This window comes from Callorhinchus milii, unplaced genomic scaffold (genome assembly GCF_018977255.1).
Source record: "Callorhinchus milii isolate IMCB2004 unplaced genomic scaffold, IMCB_Cmil_1.0 Scaffold16, whole genome shotgun sequence".
NCBI classification, from domain to species: domain Eukaryota; kingdom Metazoa; phylum Chordata; class Chondrichthyes; order Chimaeriformes; family Callorhinchidae; genus Callorhinchus; species Callorhinchus milii.
The window spans coordinates 4019838-4038592 of NW_024704757.1; the positions used below are offsets into that span (position 1 = coordinate 4019838).

An 18755-nucleotide genomic window follows, 5' to 3' on the forward strand; every position below is an offset into this window, starting at 1 on the left:
GGGGCGGGCCAGGGCTCGGCTGTGATTACCGGTCAGTGCGCGTGCGCGGCGATGAGGTGAGGCCGCATCTTAGACAAAATTTGGTGACCGTTGCAAACCCCTCAGTCCCCGCGATCCCCACAGCCCCCCCCCAAACCGCCCCCCACACAGTCCCCCCCACAGCCCCCCCCCAAACCGCCCCCCCACACAGTCCCCCCCACAGCCCCCCCAAACCGCCCCCCACACAGTCCCCCCCCACAGCCCCCCCCCAAACCGCCCCCCCACACAGTCCCCCCCACAGCCCCCCCGCGCACCCCCCCCCCACAGCCCCCCACACTCCCCACACCGCCCCCCCCCCCCCCCCCGGCCCAACCCCCCCCACGGTTCCCTCACCCTCTCACCCCCTCCTCGGCCTCACGATGATCTGTTTGGTTTTGGCCATTTTAGCTCATGCATTCCAGACAGGTGAGTGGCCCCTCCCACCCTCACCCCCCTCCCACACCCCCTCACACATACCCTCACACACACCCTCACACACACCCTCACACAACCCCTCACACACCCCCTCACACAACCCCTCACACACCCCCTCACACACACCCTCACACACCCCCTCACACACACCCTCACACAACCCCTCACACACCCCCTCACACACACCCTCACACACCCCCTCACACACCCCCTCACACACCCCCTCACACATACCCTCACACCCCCTCACACACCCCCTCACACCCCCTCACACACCCCCTCACACACCCCCTCACACACCCCCTCACACACCCCCTCACAACCCCTCACACACACCCTCACACACACCGTCACAGACACCCTTACACACCCCCTCCCACACCCCCTCCCACCCCCTCACACACACCCTCACACACACTGTCACACACACCCTCACAAAAACTCACACACCCCCTCACACACACTGTCACACACACCCTCACACACCCCCTCACACACACTGTCACACACAGGGACACTGATATACACAACAGAACAATTTCGGGGCCGGGGCGGGGGGGGGGGGGGGAAGAGGCCAAAAAATACGGGCAAGGAAACGTCTCAAGACGGAGGCTGAGGCGGGGAGGGGGCGATGAGGAGAGATCGCGGGACAGAGTTACACTCAGTGGTTCGGGGCGGCCCCGGGGAGCAGGTCGGTGCCCGCTGACCGGAGGTGGTGGCTGAGGTGGGGGCGCAGACACGATCTGGGGGTGTGGGGAGCCGGGCGAGGGTGGGGGTGACAGGCTCGCGGAGCCTGGTGCGGGAGAGGACAAGAGCAGCAGAGTTCTGGATGGTCGGCAGCTTGTGTGGGGGTGGAGGGGTGGTGGGTGGGGTGGGTGGGGGAGCAGAGCCGGGGAGTCCGGTGAGCAGGACGGAGGAATAGTCCAGTCTGGGTGTGATGAAGGAGGGAACGAGGCGGGCAGTGCTGCAGAGGTGAGGGGATGAGAGCCGGGGTGTGGCTGTTAAAGCACTGTTGGGAATCAAACAAGACTCCTCGACTTGGCAGCGAGTATCGTGCAGGTCGGTGCGGTGCGCGCGCGTGTGGCGCGAAGCGTTCGAGACGCTGTCCGGCATGAAGGGCGCTAGATCAGTGCAAGATGTTGTTGTCGTTCTCGAGAAAGAAGCTGCCGGAGCCAATCGTCCTCTGTCTGGTCAGCATTAGTTGGAAGTTTCAGGTCGTCCTGGAAGTGATGTCTGACAATCAGTTAGAACAACAGTGGTCCTGGAGTCCAAGCTGAAGGCAGTTAGGCATCAGCCGCAATTAGGAGGAAGCTGGATAGTAAATTTAACCCTTACAAGGCTCGTGTAAGGGTTAAAATTACTCTGTACGATGTGAGGATAGGTATTGATGTGAATCGTGAGAGACTGTATATGAGAATATGTTAAGGATAATCTCTATTGTAAGTGGAGAGAGGGAGACGCAGCTGTGGAACCTGACACAGCAACTAAACTGTGAAAGCTGCGGTCAGCGGAAGCTGCTGTCACAGCCTCTGCTCGTTGGGCAACTGAGGTGAACGGGGTGAAACCTGGTCTTTTTCTGTTTGGTGCTTAGCATTGACGGGGATCCACGAGCGCACCTTCATCGCCATCAAACCCGATGGAGTCCAGCGTCGCCTGGTTGGAGAAATCATCCGGAGGTTTGAGCAGAAAGGATTTAAACTTATCGGAATGAAGTTAATGCAGGTACCTAACACCTGTCTGAACATAGAATTATTACACTGAACTAAGTTTTTCTTCAAAGAACATCCCTGCGATTGCCTGACGAGTGTATGCTGGTGGCACTTTGTTAAATGCGTTGATTTGATGCTGATTCACAGTGAACAGAATAGAATTGTCATTAAAAGCTGAGGAGTTTCTCAGTCTTCATAGGCTTCAGTGAAATGATGCACAAATAATCTGCAGTAAAGCTTGGGGACCTGCAGGAGTATAATTCATCCAAAGAATGATGGAGCCAAAGTTCTACCAAAGAAATGAATCCGTTCTCAATATTTTTTGTTTGGTCAGCTGTGTGTCTGATACACACGGAAACCGATCACTGTGCTTAAAAAGCGTATCCAAACCAGACTGAAAGTTCCATGCATCCATGGAAATTGCCGTATCTGTAATGGAATTCACACTCTCTCCCTGGAAGGAGAGTGCAGGTTGGCAACAGACCCCAGAGTGTGTGTTGGGGTAACTGCTGGAGTCTAACCAGCTAAAACCACAGAACTTGCCATTGAGAGCATGGACTGGCAAGCTTTCCATTGCTTATAAATTTCTATGGAATATTGGTTATGTATCAAATCCTAAAATGTATTTGGTCCATTGTTATTGTCGGTTAAAATAAAAATTGATATATGTGAGTAAAGTGGTTTTGGTGAGAGCCTATATGTGAGTAAGAGGCTAGGCTTGGTGTGATAATAACTGTTTATATTGTTTACCGGTTTTGTTATCCAGGCATCAGAAGACCTGCTCAGAGATCACTACTTTGACCTTAAGGATCGTCCATTCTACAACAGACTGGTGAAGGATATGGCCTCTTCCCCCCTGGTTGCTATGGTATATGATAAAATTGGAATTCTTTTTCTTAAGTTTAAAAGTTCATCACAGACCCGATCAAACCACGGAAGGTCTCCTGCAAGTTAGCTTGTGAATTTTGAGTTGTAGAATTCCGTTTTAATATGGAAGGATCCTACCACAGTAAGCCTTGGATTTGATAGGGTGCCTCATCACGTTGTTGAGATGTCTCCAAATTCTTTATAGTAAAGAGTCGTTCCCCACCTTCGCAACATTGCCCGGCACTGCCATTGCTACTGCCTCTCCCCTCAGGCTTCCGGGACCCTTTCCCATGCATTCATTGCACCCAGCCTCGACTATGCCAGTTCCCTGCTTTGTTCAAAATTGTTCTCGCCTTCAAAGCCCTCCACAGCCTTGCTCCTTCCTACCTCTGGGGCCTGCTAACTCCATATCGACCTGTCCACTCCCTCCGTTCAGCAGTCTGCTCCACGTCCCCTACCATTGGAGTTGAGCCTTCAGCCTCTCTGCCCCCACCCTTTGGAACTCCATCCCACATCCCTTCACCTTGCTCCCTCGCTTGCCTACTTCATGGCACGGCTCAAGGCCCTCTTCTTTGACCATGCCTACTACACTCATCCTCCTACCCCTACCTTCACTGACCTCCACCCCTCGGATCCTAAGCCCCAGCTCGGGTCCAAATCCCTGACTGTCCAACGCCTTGGGACATCCTCCCGCCGTGAAAGGCGCTGTACACATGCAATTTGTTGTTGTTACATCAATGACACCATCAACAAATGTGTTAATAAACATGTATTTAGTATAGAATGTGTCATGTCGGCACCTCCTTTGAGTCTGTGAGACAATGTGTCAGATCCTGTTATTTGCTCAATGTTCCAGGTGTGGCAAGGACTGAATGTTGTTAAGACGGCCCGGAATATGCTGGGAGAGACCGACCCTGCCCACTCCGCTCCAGGCACCATCCGAGGGGATTTCTGTATTGAAGTCAGCAGGTAGATGGGGCTCATACAGCCAGTGCCTGGGATCCACTGTGATTGGCTTTGCATAGAGGCAAACAGCTGCTGCTCAAGCTCCCCACCCCCCCACACCCAATGCTCAAAGGAAAAGGACGAGTGTCCGAGCTGTGGGCAGGAAGATGGTGGCAATGCTCTCACACATTTCATGCTGAGCTGTGCTGTTCAGCATGAAACTCACAGTGAGTTCCTGGTGCCTAGTGAGGGCTCAAACCCGCGCTTGTCGAAACCAAACAGTGACTGTCCAAACGGTGACTGCCCTTCTGGGGGTGGATTCGTGGGGTCTCCTCGGAGCTGAACTGGCTCCAAGATGTTTGGCAATGGAATTTCGGATTGAGTCAACTCTCTGTGACTGTCTCTGGTCTTGTTCCTGAGCCAGGCGTTCTGCAGTCTTCCCGAGTCCTGCTGATGACAGCACTGGCAACCTAGCTTGTTGGCAGGTCTTGGAAGAGCAGACCAGTCAATGGAGGCAGAGAGTCATTACAGTTGGCTGCTGTTAACCCTAACGGGCAGTGTGCTCGCTGCTGGACAAGCAGCGAGATGCTTGCCCTTGTGGTTTTAGCTGGTTAAGCTCCAGCAGTACTTCAGTGCACACTCCCGGAGTCTCTCACCAACCGGCACCTAATACTCTGAGGAATTAGGTGAGAAGGGTTCCTCCCTCCAGGGAAAGTGCGCATTCCACTCTGACACGGGCAAAGTTCCATGTATAGGTGGCATACATATGAGGAACTCTGTCTGGTTTCCATATGTGTCAAACACCCGACTCACCAAAAAAAAACTAGATTTAAAACCCATTCTCATTCTCATGGGTCAATCTTGTAGCTGACCTCAATTAGCCTTCGGTTGACATGTTAAACTGAGGTCACGTCTGCCTGTTCAGGTGTTCAAGATCCCGTGGCACTGCTCGAAAAGAGAAGGGAGTTCCTCCTGATCTCCTGGCTAACAAACCCTCAAAATACAAAAGAATTAGTCACTTATTCCATGGCTGTTTGTGGGACATTGCTGTGCAAATTGGCTGCCATGTTTTGTCCACAAAATACACCACCTCACCACTTCTCCACCTCACCGTCTCTCCACCTCACTGAGCGAGTACAGAAACCTGGTTTCTCGTTTGCCCCGCAACTGTGCCATAATTTGTTCTGCCTTCCCCCAGCTCTGCGACGTTGCTCGCCTCCGCCCCCAGCTCTCCCCTCAGGCTGGACTCCCGAGACCCTCGTCCGATGCTTTGTTTACACCAGGTTTGACCACTCTAATTCCCTGCTTGCGGCCTTCCCAATTCTTCCCTCCACAAGCTGTAAATTGTTCAATACTCGTGTCCTCTCCTGCACCGGGCACGGGCCCGGTCTCACAGTCGATGGCTAAGTGGAATTTGGGGCTTGTGCTGTGTGGTTTGTCTGTGTCCCTCCCTGTGCAGTGGCTGAGATGAGTTGATTCATTGCAGAGATTGTGACCTTCTGACTGCTGCTCATCCAGTGGCAGCCACGGGTGACTGCAGGAGGGTTTGCAGTGACAATGGATGGTGTAGCATCGTGCTTCCCGCTGAGCACACAGCACATATTGTGGCCTGAATCTGATACTGGGCGTGTTTAACCCTCGCTCGTCTCTGTGCTGTTACAGGAATGTAATCCATGGCAGTGATTCCGTGGAGAGCGCTATCCGTGAGGTCTCGCTGTGGTTCCATTCGGATGAGCTGGTCTGCTGGGACGACTGCGCTGAAACCTGGCTATATGAGTGAAGGGAACCCACTCATCATCACTGAAGTGCTGTCCAGCCCCATACTGTAGGGGCAGCGGGGGAGGGGTGGTGGGAGGGTGGGTTTGCAGGTGAAACAATAACGTCAGCTATGGTGAGCTCAGGAATCTGTTTTATCTGCTTTAAACCTTGAAAAGGTGTAACATTGATACGTAGAGACGCTCAGGTTGTTATATGAGCACAACATAATCATTTCAGGTTAACTGAGCATTTCACACATTGTGTCTGTGTCACTGTCAGAAAAGAAACATTTCCTAACCTCAGTTAAGCTTGAGGTTCTGCGTATAGAATGTAATGCCAAAACTTCCTGTTGCTCCTTTGAGTTAGCATTGTATAGCTTGCAAGATGCATGGGTAGGAATTTTATATACGGTACTTATCACTGACTTAACTACTACATAAACTGAAGCTAACATTTTGTAATAGGTAAATTTACTTGGATTCCTTTCATTACCATCATGTTAATGCAGTTAACATACAATCTGTACTTTATTTCTGCTACCTTTGTATTTGTTGTGATCTTACTATCATTGTGACTGACAGAACAGGGACAATTCACAGCAAACCGGGGAAATGTGGGGAGCAATAAACATGAGTCTGTATAAGACAGGTCAGTACTTGAATTAAAATGTTTATGAATAGCACTGAAGACATTCCAGTTTACATTAATGCTTTGGTTCCTACTGATTGCTGAATATAATAATCCTTGCATTTGATATAGCGCTTTTAACGTCTTCAAGGCGTCTCAAAGCGCTTCACAGAATATAAAGTGAATTGACTGTATATTTATGGGTGAAACGCGGCAGCCAATTGTGCACAGCAGCGTCCCACAAACAGTCGTGGATTGAAGTGACCAATTTATTATTTTTTTTCTTGAGGGATTATTAGGCGTGTGGAGTAAGGAAACTTGCCCAAGGTTTCGCCCTACCGGGAATCAAACCCAGGTCTCTCGCTTGCCCACTGAGCTACAGGACTCCTACGTGTGTTGAATACTGCACAGATGTGATGTTGATGCAGGTAGAGATAAGGACTTTGAGAGAGAAATTCCTGTACCTTGAAACACCAGACCTGGGAATTCCTAAACCAGAAAATTATGGATTAATATCCTATCTTTGACATTCAAAAGACATATTCAGCTCCAGTTGCTATTGCGAATCAAGTTTCTTCTTGGAACTAAAATTCAGGATGTGACTAAAACCGGCTACTCATCCATGTGAGGGATTCATTCCATTGCAGTGTTGCCTCGAGTGGTCATATGTGTGTTGAACATTTGGCTAATGATGTTGCAGTTGTAAAATCAAACAGCTTCACAAGGATAGGAAGAGCCAGTTATCCCCATGGTAATTTTTCTGACACATGCTTAAACACCCCTTCCCCCCAAAAAGTCAGAACAAGTACTATATAGTGTCGTAATGAGCAACAACCTGCATTTATTTTTATACAGAATGCTTCACACTGGGTTGCGTCTAAATGGGGCCGAGGGTAGAGCCTTGGGGTACACCGCAGGTGACCCTGTGGGAGCGGGAGGAATACATGGGCTCACTCCTCACAAAACTGTGTACTTGCCTCCAATCATAATCTTCTACCAGTTCCTCATCTCTTCTGGGGTAATCCTAGTCCAATATAACTCATGAATATAACAATAGACTAAGGAACAGGAGTAGGCCATTCAGCCCCTCGAGCCTGTTCAATCAGAATAGGGGTCACGGTGCAGGGAAATCTCAAATACCGCAATTGCTTAATAAACAACAACGATTGATTTCATGATGTGAATATGTTTATTACATATGGAACAATTATATGTTAATTTTAAGTTAATTACATTGCACAGGGAAAATAGCTCAGAAGATATCCTTCCACCAGCCAGCCCTCTCTGTACACCAACCTTCTCATTAGCCACCAAGCAGCTCTCTGGACAGGCCTTCGACGTGATGCTGTGGAGTCTCGCAAACCTGTGACAAGAAATGAAAAGAACCTCACATTGGACCTGGCAGGAAGTGTGGTTGGAGAGGCCTGAGGAAACTGATTCTGCCTGTAACCTACGATGTGATGGCTTCAAAAGGACATTTAACCTGACCATTTACCCAGACGTCTGGTCACTCAATCCCATTCTTCCCTGAACCTTCAAACTGTGGAGAATTTGGCAGACGCACATTTTCCATTAGCTGTTGACGACTCCCCTCCCCACACGTTAATGCCAGCTCCTGTCAAGGTTCACTCATTCTGACTTTACACCACTTCCAGAGCAACAAATCCCTCCTGTCCTTGTTGCTGATCACAACGGCCATGTTATCACTGGCATTACGAGCGAAAAAGCTGAATGTGGAGTACTCTTGAGTATCACATGGATGTACAGTTACTGGAGAAGTACAGAGTGTGAGGTTTTCACTAACAACATTTATAACATGTACCCAGCAAATGCACACACTTAAATTAAAAGAGGATCATAATTCCACTCAAAACGTTTGCTTATTAACCCGCAGCTCAGCTGCCTCAGACACACGCCCTGGAGAAGTAAAGGCTGCAGAGGTCTCTTGGCTCTTTGTAGCAAAATAAATAATCCGTCCTCACAATGTGAAAGACTGAGAGGAACAGTCACTTTTACAGGTGACTGTGGTCAATCAGTTTCCCTTTTGTTGATTTCACTTAGATTTTTCTCTCTCTCTCTCTCTGATTTTTTAACCTAAAAAAAGAAATGTTCGACCTTGAATATGAATTAATTTTTCTTCTTTTGTTTTCAAACAAATCCTCCAGCTGTGTATGGTACGGCTGTGCTGCCCTCTCATTAGGAAACGTTTGAAAAGTCGCCTGTGCAAAGCCGGGAATCGGTTTGCATTTTCAGTGGAATGTTGCAACACAAAATCCTACCCCATTATCTGGGACATTATCGATCTCTCTCATCTCAGATGTTCACTGAACATCTGTCCAGCCAAAGAAATCATAATTCCTCTCAAACGTTTGCTAATTAACCTGCAGCACAGCTGCCTCAGACACACGTCCTGGAGAAGCTCTGGTAGCAAAAGCCTCATAAATAATCCGTCCTCACATGATGGGAGACACACATCGTCCCTTTTACAGGTGACTGAGGACAATTGGTTTTCACATGGAACCTCTACCTCCCCCCCCTTCTCTGTGTCACCAGTTACCATCAGAGATACGGGGAACCCCAGCCCCCACTCCCCCCGGCACTGTGGCAGCCAACATGTGAGAAAGGTCTCCCTGGTAAGCCATTAGTAGCCACAAACGCCTGTGTTGTTGGAAGCTGTTGGTGTAAGACTTGATTTCTGAAAGGAGGGAAACGGAGCAGATCAGGTTTTTAAACATATCAATTTCAACGTATCGACCAACATGTCTTTGTGACATTACTGCCTCCTAACAACTCAGCAGTGACCGGACAGTCAGCTCAGAGGGTGGGGGGGAATGGGGGTGGGGGCTGTGTGAATAGTCAACTCCAGGCGGGGGGGGAGGGGGGGGATTCCTTTGGCCACCTGCGCAGCATCTCTGGTGATGGGAAAGCCCACAGCGTCACTCGGTGGCCACAGGAATTTTCCCTGTTGTGCTTCGACATCAAGACAATTACACGGCCAAACACTTGTATCTGCAAACGACTTTGTCAAAAATTAAATAAAGAGTCGGTCTCCAATCAGGCCTGTTGTGTTAACTGTTCGGAAACAATTTCCAGATTTCCTTTTCTTTTCAAACTGAGTTCAGAACCTGTGCACTGGAAACTATAAATGTGGTCAATTCCAAAGAGGAGGCTGGGAAATGCAGGATCAGGAATGCTGCCGTATGCCTGGGGTTTACTCGGGGACAATGCAGGGTTTGTACATACAGGCCGGGCGATGTGCAGGAGCTCAGACAATGAGTATAATGAAGAGTGGCATCTCATTCAGGCACATATGCCACCTGCCAGACAATGATGTGGCTTTGTTCTGCTTTGGACAAGGATGGTCTGATTTCAGTGGGCAAGCTTTCATCCGTTTCATCATCCTCGCCGTCACCTGCACAGAGAGAAGTTACAGAATCAAGATGGAGACAAGCCAAGCGAGACAGCAAGAAGAGATCGGTTTGACGTCAGACACACAGAAGGCACCAGAAGGCAGATCGCCTTTAAGCGACCTGTACAGGTTGATTGATGAGCTTGTAGGAGTCTATGGTAATGCAAACGCTTGACGTCTCTTTGCCGGTCAACATTGTTCAGCCTGACAGGAAGCTGCTCTCAGGCTGCGGAGACGTTTGGAATGCAAAGCATCATGTATGCCGGGATTATTATTATTATTATTATGGAGTCCTGTAGCTCAGTGGTGAGAGCACTCGCCTCACAAGCAAGAGACCTGGGTTTGATTCCCGGGCAGGGTGAAATGTTGGGCAAGTTTCCTTACTCCACACTCCTCCATTTACCCAGCAGGAAGTAGGAACCTGGATGTTAGTCAATTGATAGATTGCTTTTCCGGGGGTAATAATTTCTTCAAAAAAATAGTAATAATGAATTGGTCACTTCAATCCACGACTGTTTGTGGGACGCTGCTGTGCACAATTGGTTGCCAAGATTCGCCCACAAATGTACAGTCAATTCACGTTACAGTATATCATATGAAGCGCTTTGAGAAGTCTCGCAGACGTGATGAAGCGCTATATCAAATGCAAGGATTATTATTATTATCACCAATAAATCCCTCAATTATAAACCAGATCACAGACTATACAATAAATTGCATTTATATGCAACTTAAGGGTCGGAAGGATGCAACGAAGGGGGTGAGGCAGAGGGGCTCCGGGATGGAGTTCCAGAGGGTGGGGGCAGAAAGGCTGAAGGCCCGACTTACGATGGTGGGGCGGGGGGTGAAATAGGCCAGTGCCCATCGAGTGGAGGGAGCGGACAGGTTGGTAGGGTTTTAGAAGATCATGGGAGTGGGGAGGGCTGCCAATGGAGTTGAGCGAGGATTGAGCCGACAGGCTTGTGGAGTCTGGTGCAGGAGAGGACATGAGCTGCAGGGTTCTGGATGGTCTGCAGTTTGTGGAGGGAAGCGTTGCGAAATCCAGTGAGCAGAGAATTGGTGTAGTGTAACCTGTATGTGATAAAAGTATGAATTAGGGTCTCAGTGGCCTCAGGAGAGAGGTAGTGACGAAGCCGGGCAACGTTACAGAGGTGAGGTACAAAGGTGAGCTGGTCGTGTGGGTGAGCTTCAGGTTGGGTGAGGAGTTGGCTTACCGATCCGAAAGTCAATGTAGCCCTCGCCACCACTCAGCACCAGCACAGGCTGCAGCCTCTGCTCCTGCTCAGTCCCCGTGGGGCCAGGATTCTCCGTGGGGCTGTCCAGCACACTCCCGCTCAGCGTTTCCAGAACATTCCCTACAGAAACACGTCACAAACAGGACTCAGTAACTAACCAACCCTCCCTCTGATCTCTATATAGTCGTGTGGATATCTTGCAGACAGCCCATAATATTAGACTTACTCCAAGAAACATGATAGCTCGACTATGTCAGATGTTACGATCAACTTTTAGGTGTCAGCCCGGCTCAGTGCGTGTGTGTCAGCCCGGCTCAGCGTGTGTGTGTCAGCCCGGCTCAGTGCGTGTGTGTGTCAGCCCGGCTCAGCGTTCAGTTGGAAGCACTTTCACCTCGGAGTCAGAAGATAGTGGGGTCAAACCCTCTATTGGGACTTTGAGCTCAGAGTCCATGCTGATGCTGTCCTTTAGATGAGATGTTAAACCGAGGTCCAATTCAGGTGGACATTAAAAAATCTCAGCACTATTGGAAAAGAGAAGAGTTTCTCCTGGTGTCCTGGCCCACAAAAAAACTCATTCTGTTTGTGGAACATTGCTGTGTTCACCTACAGAGACACAGTTACTTCGCTACAGAAAGCCCTGTGAAGCACTTTGAGACATTTCTACCTAGCATCAAATGTAAGACTATGAATTGGTTAACATTATAATTATGATTAATTTACATTCCTCTAAAGTTAATTTGTTGAAGTGAGGGAATGGCCTCAGTTAACTCGGAGAGTGTTGTCGTTCTCTTACTTTACATCACCCTGAATGACCTCCTGATGTCACGTGATCTTGTCCTGTACTGTGCGGTCAATTCCTGTGGTCTGGACTGTCCCAGCGCTCTGGAATGCATGAGGGGCGCTAAATGCTAGTTGTTGCTGTTGTCCTGCACTGATCCGCTCAGTGTAAACTTACCGAGTACAGACACGAAGAATTTGACAGCATCCCTGTGTCCATGGAAACAGAGCTGTGCTTGTGCCATGGAGCAGTAAGGGATGAAGCTACCCACTGAGGCCTTGTCACTGCTTTCATCAGCGTAGACGCGAATCACTCCGCCAGCCCGGCTCCCTTCACTGTTGGTCGGGGAAGTCTTATTGGCTATGAGAAACCGCAGGATTTCATGTTAGAATTAGACGCTGAACGTTTAACAAGGTTTCAAGCAGAGTCTCACAGTGCACTGAAAGCCACTCCCCGTCTCCCCCAGCTGCTCCCCCCACCCCCCGAGGCTGCCCCGTTCCCTGAAGCCGACAACGTAGAGAGTGCAGGCAGCTCTCTCTCTCGGGGCCAGACCCCACCCCAGCACTCTAGAGCTCTTTAACATTGCCATGACTTTCATCTGTACCTGTTTAATTATAAACTGCTTTGTGTTTATGAAATATTCCAGTTATGACCCACTACGCTGCATCACGTGGGTAAAATTGTCAGTTGATATCCGTGCTACAGGCTGGCCACGTCATCTGCTGGCAGTGACCCTGGGAGCTGTGTCTGAGTGGATCTGGGCAACACGATGGTATCACTGTACTGTGAGAGACTCCGAATGGCTACCCTGATGTGAAACACAGCTCACACCAACATGCAACATGCAGACAGATACCACAGCCCCTAGGATCACCCTCGTTACAGCCTGCACACACACACGCTAAGGGAGACACCTGAACCTTCACCCTAACACTCACACTTTACATTCACTTTTAGGATTCGAGCCAAACAGAATCACTAAAAATAGCTGTGAAATATTGTTGCTTTTGATAATATCTTAGGCATCTTTCTTGTTTAATTAAAACAATTAAATATTATTGTCTAATTTGGAATGCTGGTTAGGTTGGAGATTCATAAGCATGGTGATGGGTTTCCGTGTGTGTCAACACACCCGGCCGATCACGGTGATGGGTTTCTGTGTGTGTCAACACACCCGGCCGATCACGGTGATGGGTTTCCGTGTGTGTCAACACACCCGGCCGATCACGGTGATGGGTTTCCGTGTGTGTCAACACACCCGGCCGATCACGGTGATGGGTTTCCGTGTGTGTCAACACACCCGGCCGATCACGGTGATGGGTTTCTGTGTGTGTCAACACACCCGGCCGATCACGGTGATGGGTTTCCGTGTGTCAAGACACCCGGTCGATCACGGTGATGGGTTTCCGTGTGTGTCAAGACACCCGGTCGATCACGGTGATGGGTTTCCGTGTGTGTCAAGACACCCGGTCGATCACGGTGATGGGTTTCCGTGTGTGTCAAGACACTCGGCCGATCACGGTGATGGGTTTCCGTGTGTGTCAAGACACCTGGCTGATCATGTTGTTGGGGGTCTGTGTGTGTCAGACACTCAGTTACCCCCAAAAAACAAATAAAATAGAGAACATTACATTTTACCCGTGGGATGTAGGCAGGAATGTTTCCTTCAAAAGAATTGTGTGGTGAGGTCTAAAGACCAAACCCTCCTCTGCACCAGCAACAACAATATAACTGAATGAAATTGTCAGCAAGATAATGGCGAGCCAACCTAAAGGCTGCGGTCCTTCAACAGGAATTAAACTTAAATTCTATTCGGTTACACTGTTGATTCCTCATCCGCCAGTATGCGTGTCTGAGGCCGGAGCATCCAACCTGCAGCAAACCTGCCTGTTCAGGAAAGTATCTGAAACCAGGAGATACTCTCTCACACATCATCAGCAACTCAATGGCCAGAGCTCCTGTCCCTTCCCTTAGACATTCCTCAAATGTCATTAAAGCAGAAAAAATACTGCAATGTGGGGGGGGGTGTGGGGATGCATTTGAAACAAATGTAATTTCCCCGAGGCCAGGAAGCAGTTCCGGGAAGTCCCAGGGATTGGTGTCTGTGTCTGGTTAGATTCCACTCTGGAAAAGGTCAGGAGGAGCTGAGAAAGTGATCATATGAAAACCAGCATGGGCTACCCTGGCCCCTAGCGACTGTGCAGCTATTGTACACTGTACGGGAACAAACCAAGCTGTGTTTAATGGTAGCGCCGTGCGTCACTGTGAGGATCACATCAATGTGTCTCCCTCAGCAGGCGTTTCCAGTATTCTGTCTAGTGTGAACGTTAGCAGCAGTGCTGTTAGTGGCAGAGACAGAGATGTATCAGCTGGAAGCCCACAATGAGAAGCGTGGCACAGCTGCTTTCAATGACATGATGACGGCTTGACAGACTCATTACGTGAATAACAATCAGCAGGTTCCACATGACATTTCTGCTTCAATCATCACAAACACTCAAAAGAGATATTTTTTCCATCATCAGGTCTCCCTCACTGCCCTTCACACAGGATCCATCCTAAACCAATAAAGTGTGAATGGGCAATCAGGAGTGACCTCTGCTGGTTAGTGAAGCCTCTGTTGGTAGGTAATGGAGCTGGCCTCAGGAGGCTCACTGTGGAGACTGGGGCCTGAGACGGTGCCTTGCTTCAGAGCACTGCACACGACAACCACTAAATGCACCATTGGGCTGCTCTATAGGTTGTCCTGTCACAGTCTATCTCCAGCGTGGAGATTATCTTACCTCGGAGAAACTATGGAATACTCCACTCGATGACAAGAGACAGTCCCTGTCTTCAACCAGGAAACACATTATCTGATTGTTTATGGCTCCAGCCAGCCAGAAGGTGAAGGTTATGAGATACAGGACTCCAATTAGTCAGGTCAAAACAATGTGAACCATCATTAGTTTCAATTGGGACAAGTGAAAGGGCGATGGCACCATTTACTCCCATCCTCACCCGACTCCACTGGCTCCCCATCTCCCAGAGGATTGAGTTCAAGATCCTCGTCCTCACCTTTCATGGCCTTGCCCCTCCCACACTCTGGAACTCCATTCCACGGTCCCTTCGCCTCGCTTCCTCCCTTGCCTCCTTCAAGGCCGGTCTCAAGACCCTTCTCTTCGACCGTGCCTTTGGTCTCCCTCCCACCTCTCTGCCTTCCCTCACCACCCCTCCCCCATGCCCGGGCCCCGACATCTGACTGTTCAGTGCTTTGGGACGCCTTCCAGATGTGAAAGGCGCTCTATAAATATCATTTTGTTGTTGTTGTCAAGCGGTCTGGACTATGCACTGTTTTATTATTAGCTGCTCATGGCCAGTGGATTGGTTCAGAAACCAAAGGCAGTTGTGATTGGGTGGTTATCAGACGGCAGAAAGCATCACCTGATGAGACAAGCTCTTAATTCACCTGAACCCTGGGTCCATTGGATATTTATTTTGTATTCTCTGTTCCTGGCTTTAAACAATGTCCCTTGGACAGAAATGGAGCCTCTAGGTCTATCCTGCCCCATCTCTACCTTATAATCAATCACACTGGACCAACATGGCTCACGGGGAAAAAGTATCCTAGAAAAAGGCTGAGTCAGGCCTTCGTCTGACCGAATGATCCCATGATCCCAATGTATCTAATTACCAATGCCAATTCTGAATATATTGCAGTACAGCTACATACACACAGAACCAAGAGCGGTCTCCTAAGCCATCGTCTAAATATGGCCTTTGTAAATCAAGTCCCAAAGGTTTAAGGCCATGTTCTTTCTGTCAGTAAAGAGAAAGGTCGATTGGCTTTAAGACGAGTTGAGAGGAATCTTCACATTAAATCAGATTTGTACAGAATTGCAGAAATGTTACTGTGGTTTTCAACATGTGAAAAAAAAAGAAAAGAATGAGAAAGAAAAGGTGAAAAGAGTACAATTCACAACCTGGTGTATTATGCCGACACTGAGGAGCGCCGGTCACACAATGACAGGCAAGGAGCAGGCAGGAGGATGGGAGGTTATTTAACAATGATATCAGCCAACACCACACCACCACTCTCACTTACCCCGGAACCCCAGCAGCTGGCCACGGTGCAAAACCACAGCTAGAGGAGAGGGGAGGAATCAGAGGAGGGCAGGCGTCGGGAGAGCGGAGGCGTTGGGAGAGGGGAGGCGTTGGGAGAGGGGAGGCGTTGGGAGAGGGGAGAAGTCAGGCAGGGGGAAGAGTCAGGCGAGGGAGGAGAGAGAAGGAACAGCAGAAAGAGAGGCTCATTAGTGGGAGCTCGCGGGGGAGGAGTGAACGCTGAAACAGACCGATTACAAACTGCTCAGCAATACACTGTGGGAGGAAGAGACATTTACACAACAGCTTGTCACGTGGACACATTTGTGGTCAGTTATCTGATTAGAAACATTCAAAAAAAATCATTGAATTTTGTTCAGGAACCAAAACACAATCGGATCAGAATGTCGGACACCCGCACAACACATTGCCCCACGCCGCTCTCTGGCCCACCCTCTGCCCTGCGTGCTGCCCCTGCCTCTACTGACTGCCCCGTCCCCAAATAGCTCACACATGCCCCCAGCAACAAGGAAACCCAGTTTTGTTCTGTGGCCCCCCCCTCAGCCCCCTGTGAGATGCGCTGTTGCCTGGGTGGAAGCGCTGCACAGTATAAAACTGTGTCACGCACGACAACAGATGTGTTGGTGTCCGTTTCACCGGCAGTGAAGGTGGTGAGGCACTGAGCCCTTATCCAGGCTGCTCTATTTTTCGCTTATGTTATTTTCCGAAGGCCTGTGCCTCGCTCTGTGTCTGACTGAACATCACTGATTTATACTCTGTAACATATGAGAGATCCAATGTATACTGAGCTGCTCACGGCTTCAAACAAATGATCCGGTGTAGACTTCTCAGGCGGTAACCTCTCAGCCCACCCACCCCCCCACTCCCCCCCACTGGGTTCTGTCCTCGCGTCGGTAACTTACTCTCAGTCAGAGGGATGGAGATCACCACACCGTTTCCAGTGCCCACCCACAGCCGGTTTCCACCGATGAGCAAAGCTGTGATCCGCACAAAAGAGAATCCTAACTTGCCAGTTCCTGTCAATCAAAGGGAAGAAATGCAGAATGAGGAGATCAGAGTCAGGGACTCTCCCCCCACACCCACAGGCACCAAAGTAACATCACACGCACACACACACACATTGGCTTTGCATTCAACTCCATTCACAAGGCTGTGCAGCTGGGAGCCCCATTACACATTACACAGACTGGGCAGCACAGATGGAGGGACAGGGGTGTGGGCACCCACTCCACGTCAGCTGGTCAAACAGGAGGGGAGGAGGGAGGGGGTCAGGGAGAGGGTGGGGGGGGGTGGAGTTTGGGGGCTGCAGGGGAGGGTTGGGGCGTCAGGGACAGGGGCAGGGTTGAGGCTGAGGATTTGAGTACAGAACCTTACCCAACATCTTACTGACGTAAGGCTCAATGTCCACGTCCTGTAGGTGCTGGTGTGTGTGCGCATGGTAAAGGCGCAGTGTGGAGTCCAGCCGGATCGATACCCAAACCCCATCCCCAATCCAGGCCAGCTGCCGCACCTGGCTCTCCCTGCGCGGGTGAGCGTCAAACGATTTCTGATTTGTAAATAATAGACAGAAAGTAATTTCAAAGGAAAATCACAAATAGAATCCACATACAACCCCCCCCCCACCACCCCGCCCGAGTATGCTGGTCACATCCAGTAATGGGATATCGCAGTAAATCCCGTACTCTCTCTCTCTCTCATCTGATGCAAATAATATTCATTTAACAGAAACAAAATGATTAAAGCAGTAAGTACTGTGAGCAGCACCACAGGTGTGTGTGTGTGTGTGTGTGTGTGTGTGTGTGTGAATACAGCGCTATACATAGGCTGACACTAGGGCCTCTGGCACAGCTCTTACTGCACAGTCTGCAAACAACACTCAGTCACTACACTTTATAGCAAATCCTGTGAGGTGCTTTGAGATGTCCTGAGGATGATATAAGGGTTGTATCAAATGTAAAGTTTGTAATAATATAATAATTACATTTGATACAGCGCTGATCACGTCTTCGAGACATCTCAAAATGCTTCTACACGGGATATACTGTAACGTGGATTGACTGTATATTTTGTGGGTGAAGAGCGGCAGCCAATTGCGCACAGCAGTGTCCCACAAACGGTCGTGGATTGAGCAACCAAATTTATTTCTATTTACAAATTACTTTTATTTGTATATACAAGACGCTCACACGTACCTCGATCTGCATGGTTTTAGGCTGAATGACATGGATTTTGTTCTTGTAACCACACCACACCTTGTCGTGCACCACGGCCATGCAGCGGATGGAGTGGTTCGGCCGCCGCAGGTCCATCAGGTGGTAATTACTCAGGTCCCACTGACCGTCTGTGCGGAGAACATCAGAGCTTTAACAGGGCCCAGAGGAGCCCGGCTGCCAGGCACAAGCCAAGCACACTGATTACAATTTAAATTACAAAATGATTCCAGGGCTGACTTGATTGATGTGTGTATGTATGGGGAAAGGGTGTGCGAGTGGGGTGGGTGGGGGTATGGTGTGGGAGGGTGGGTATTTGTGTGGGGAGGGGGGGAGGTAGAGTTTAACTAGAGTTTGGCACAAAACTGAATAATACATCGCAGATCTGTTCTTAATTCATTGCATCCACACCACTGACTGACGCTCTCAGCATTGTAGCTGACACACAGACCCTGTGTGATATCACTGACTATCAGGGGAGCGACACTAACCCAGGCTGCTCACTGCACACAACTGAACCCCAAGCTCATCCACCTCCGCACAACTGCACTGGATTCAGTAATCATTCAGACTGCGCCGCACGGATGGGTCAGTCTATCGGTCGGTCATTCAGTCCGAGTGTGAGCAAGTGGATATTGAGCGTGTCAGTCAGTCAGTGTGAGG

General features: G+C 49.6%; 2 protein-coding genes across 13 annotated transcripts in view; one reads left to right on the forward strand and one right to left on the reverse strand.

Moving 5' to 3' along the window:
* nme3 (NME/NM23 nucleoside diphosphate kinase 3) lies at positions 1 to 6414 on the forward strand. Of its 4 annotated transcripts, none has more exons than XM_042341229.1 (5): positions 1 to 56; positions 2045 to 2175; positions 2929 to 3030; positions 3886 to 3998; positions 5637 to 6414. In XM_042341229.1, exons 2-5 carry the CDS (start codon positions 2161 to 2163, stop codon positions 5752 to 5754), a joined length of 348 nt encoding a protein of 115 aa, XP_042197163.1. In that variant the 5' UTR covers positions 1 to 56; positions 2045 to 2160; the 3' UTR covers positions 5755 to 6414. The 4 variants fall into 4 exon arrangements, with proteins under 4 accessions (XP_042197163.1, XP_042197166.1, XP_042197162.1 ...); XM_042341228.1 differs by lacking the exon at positions 1 to 56 and adding an exon at positions 365 to 444; XM_042341232.1 differs by lacking the exon at positions 2045 to 2175 and having other exon boundaries at positions 7 to 56.
* A 2049-nt stretch (positions 6415 to 8463) lies between these two features.
* Positions 8464 to 18755, reverse strand: part of mapk8ip3 (mitogen-activated protein kinase 8 interacting protein 3) — a 50749-nt gene continuing 40457 nt past the window's right edge. For 7 of the 9 annotated variants that reach the window (XM_042340999.1, XM_042340995.1, XM_042340998.1 and 4 more), the window contains 7 exons: positions 18075 to 18223; positions 17257 to 17428; positions 16785 to 16898; positions 15866 to 15904; positions 11959 to 12141; positions 10983 to 11123; positions 8464 to 9771 (listed from right to left, as the gene is read on the reverse strand). In XM_042340999.1, coding sequence (XP_042196933.1) covers positions 9656 to 9771; positions 10983 to 11123; positions 11959 to 12141; positions 15866 to 15904; positions 16785 to 16898; positions 17257 to 17428; positions 18075 to 18223 — 914 coding nt within the window. In that variant the 3' untranslated portion in view covers positions 8464 to 9655. The remainder of the gene's footprint in view (positions 9772 to 10982; positions 11124 to 11958; positions 12142 to 15865; positions 15905 to 16784; positions 16899 to 17256; positions 17429 to 18074; positions 18224 to 18755) is intronic. The other 2 variants (XM_042341000.1, XM_042340997.1) reach the window with 1 other exon arrangement.

Coding starts and splice junctions, on each gene's coding strand:
- nme3 (XM_042341228.1), top strand. CDS start 399: ATGATCTGTTTGGTTTTGGCCATTTTAGCTCATGCATTCCAGACAG. Junction 2,176..2,928: donor TCGGAATGAAGTTAATGCAG/GTACCTAACACC, acceptor TTTGTTATCCAG/GCATCAGAAGACCTGCTCAG. Junction 3,031..3,885: donor CTTCCCCCCTGGTTGCTATG/GTATATGATAAA, acceptor TCAATGTTCCAG/GTGTGGCAAGGACTGAATGT.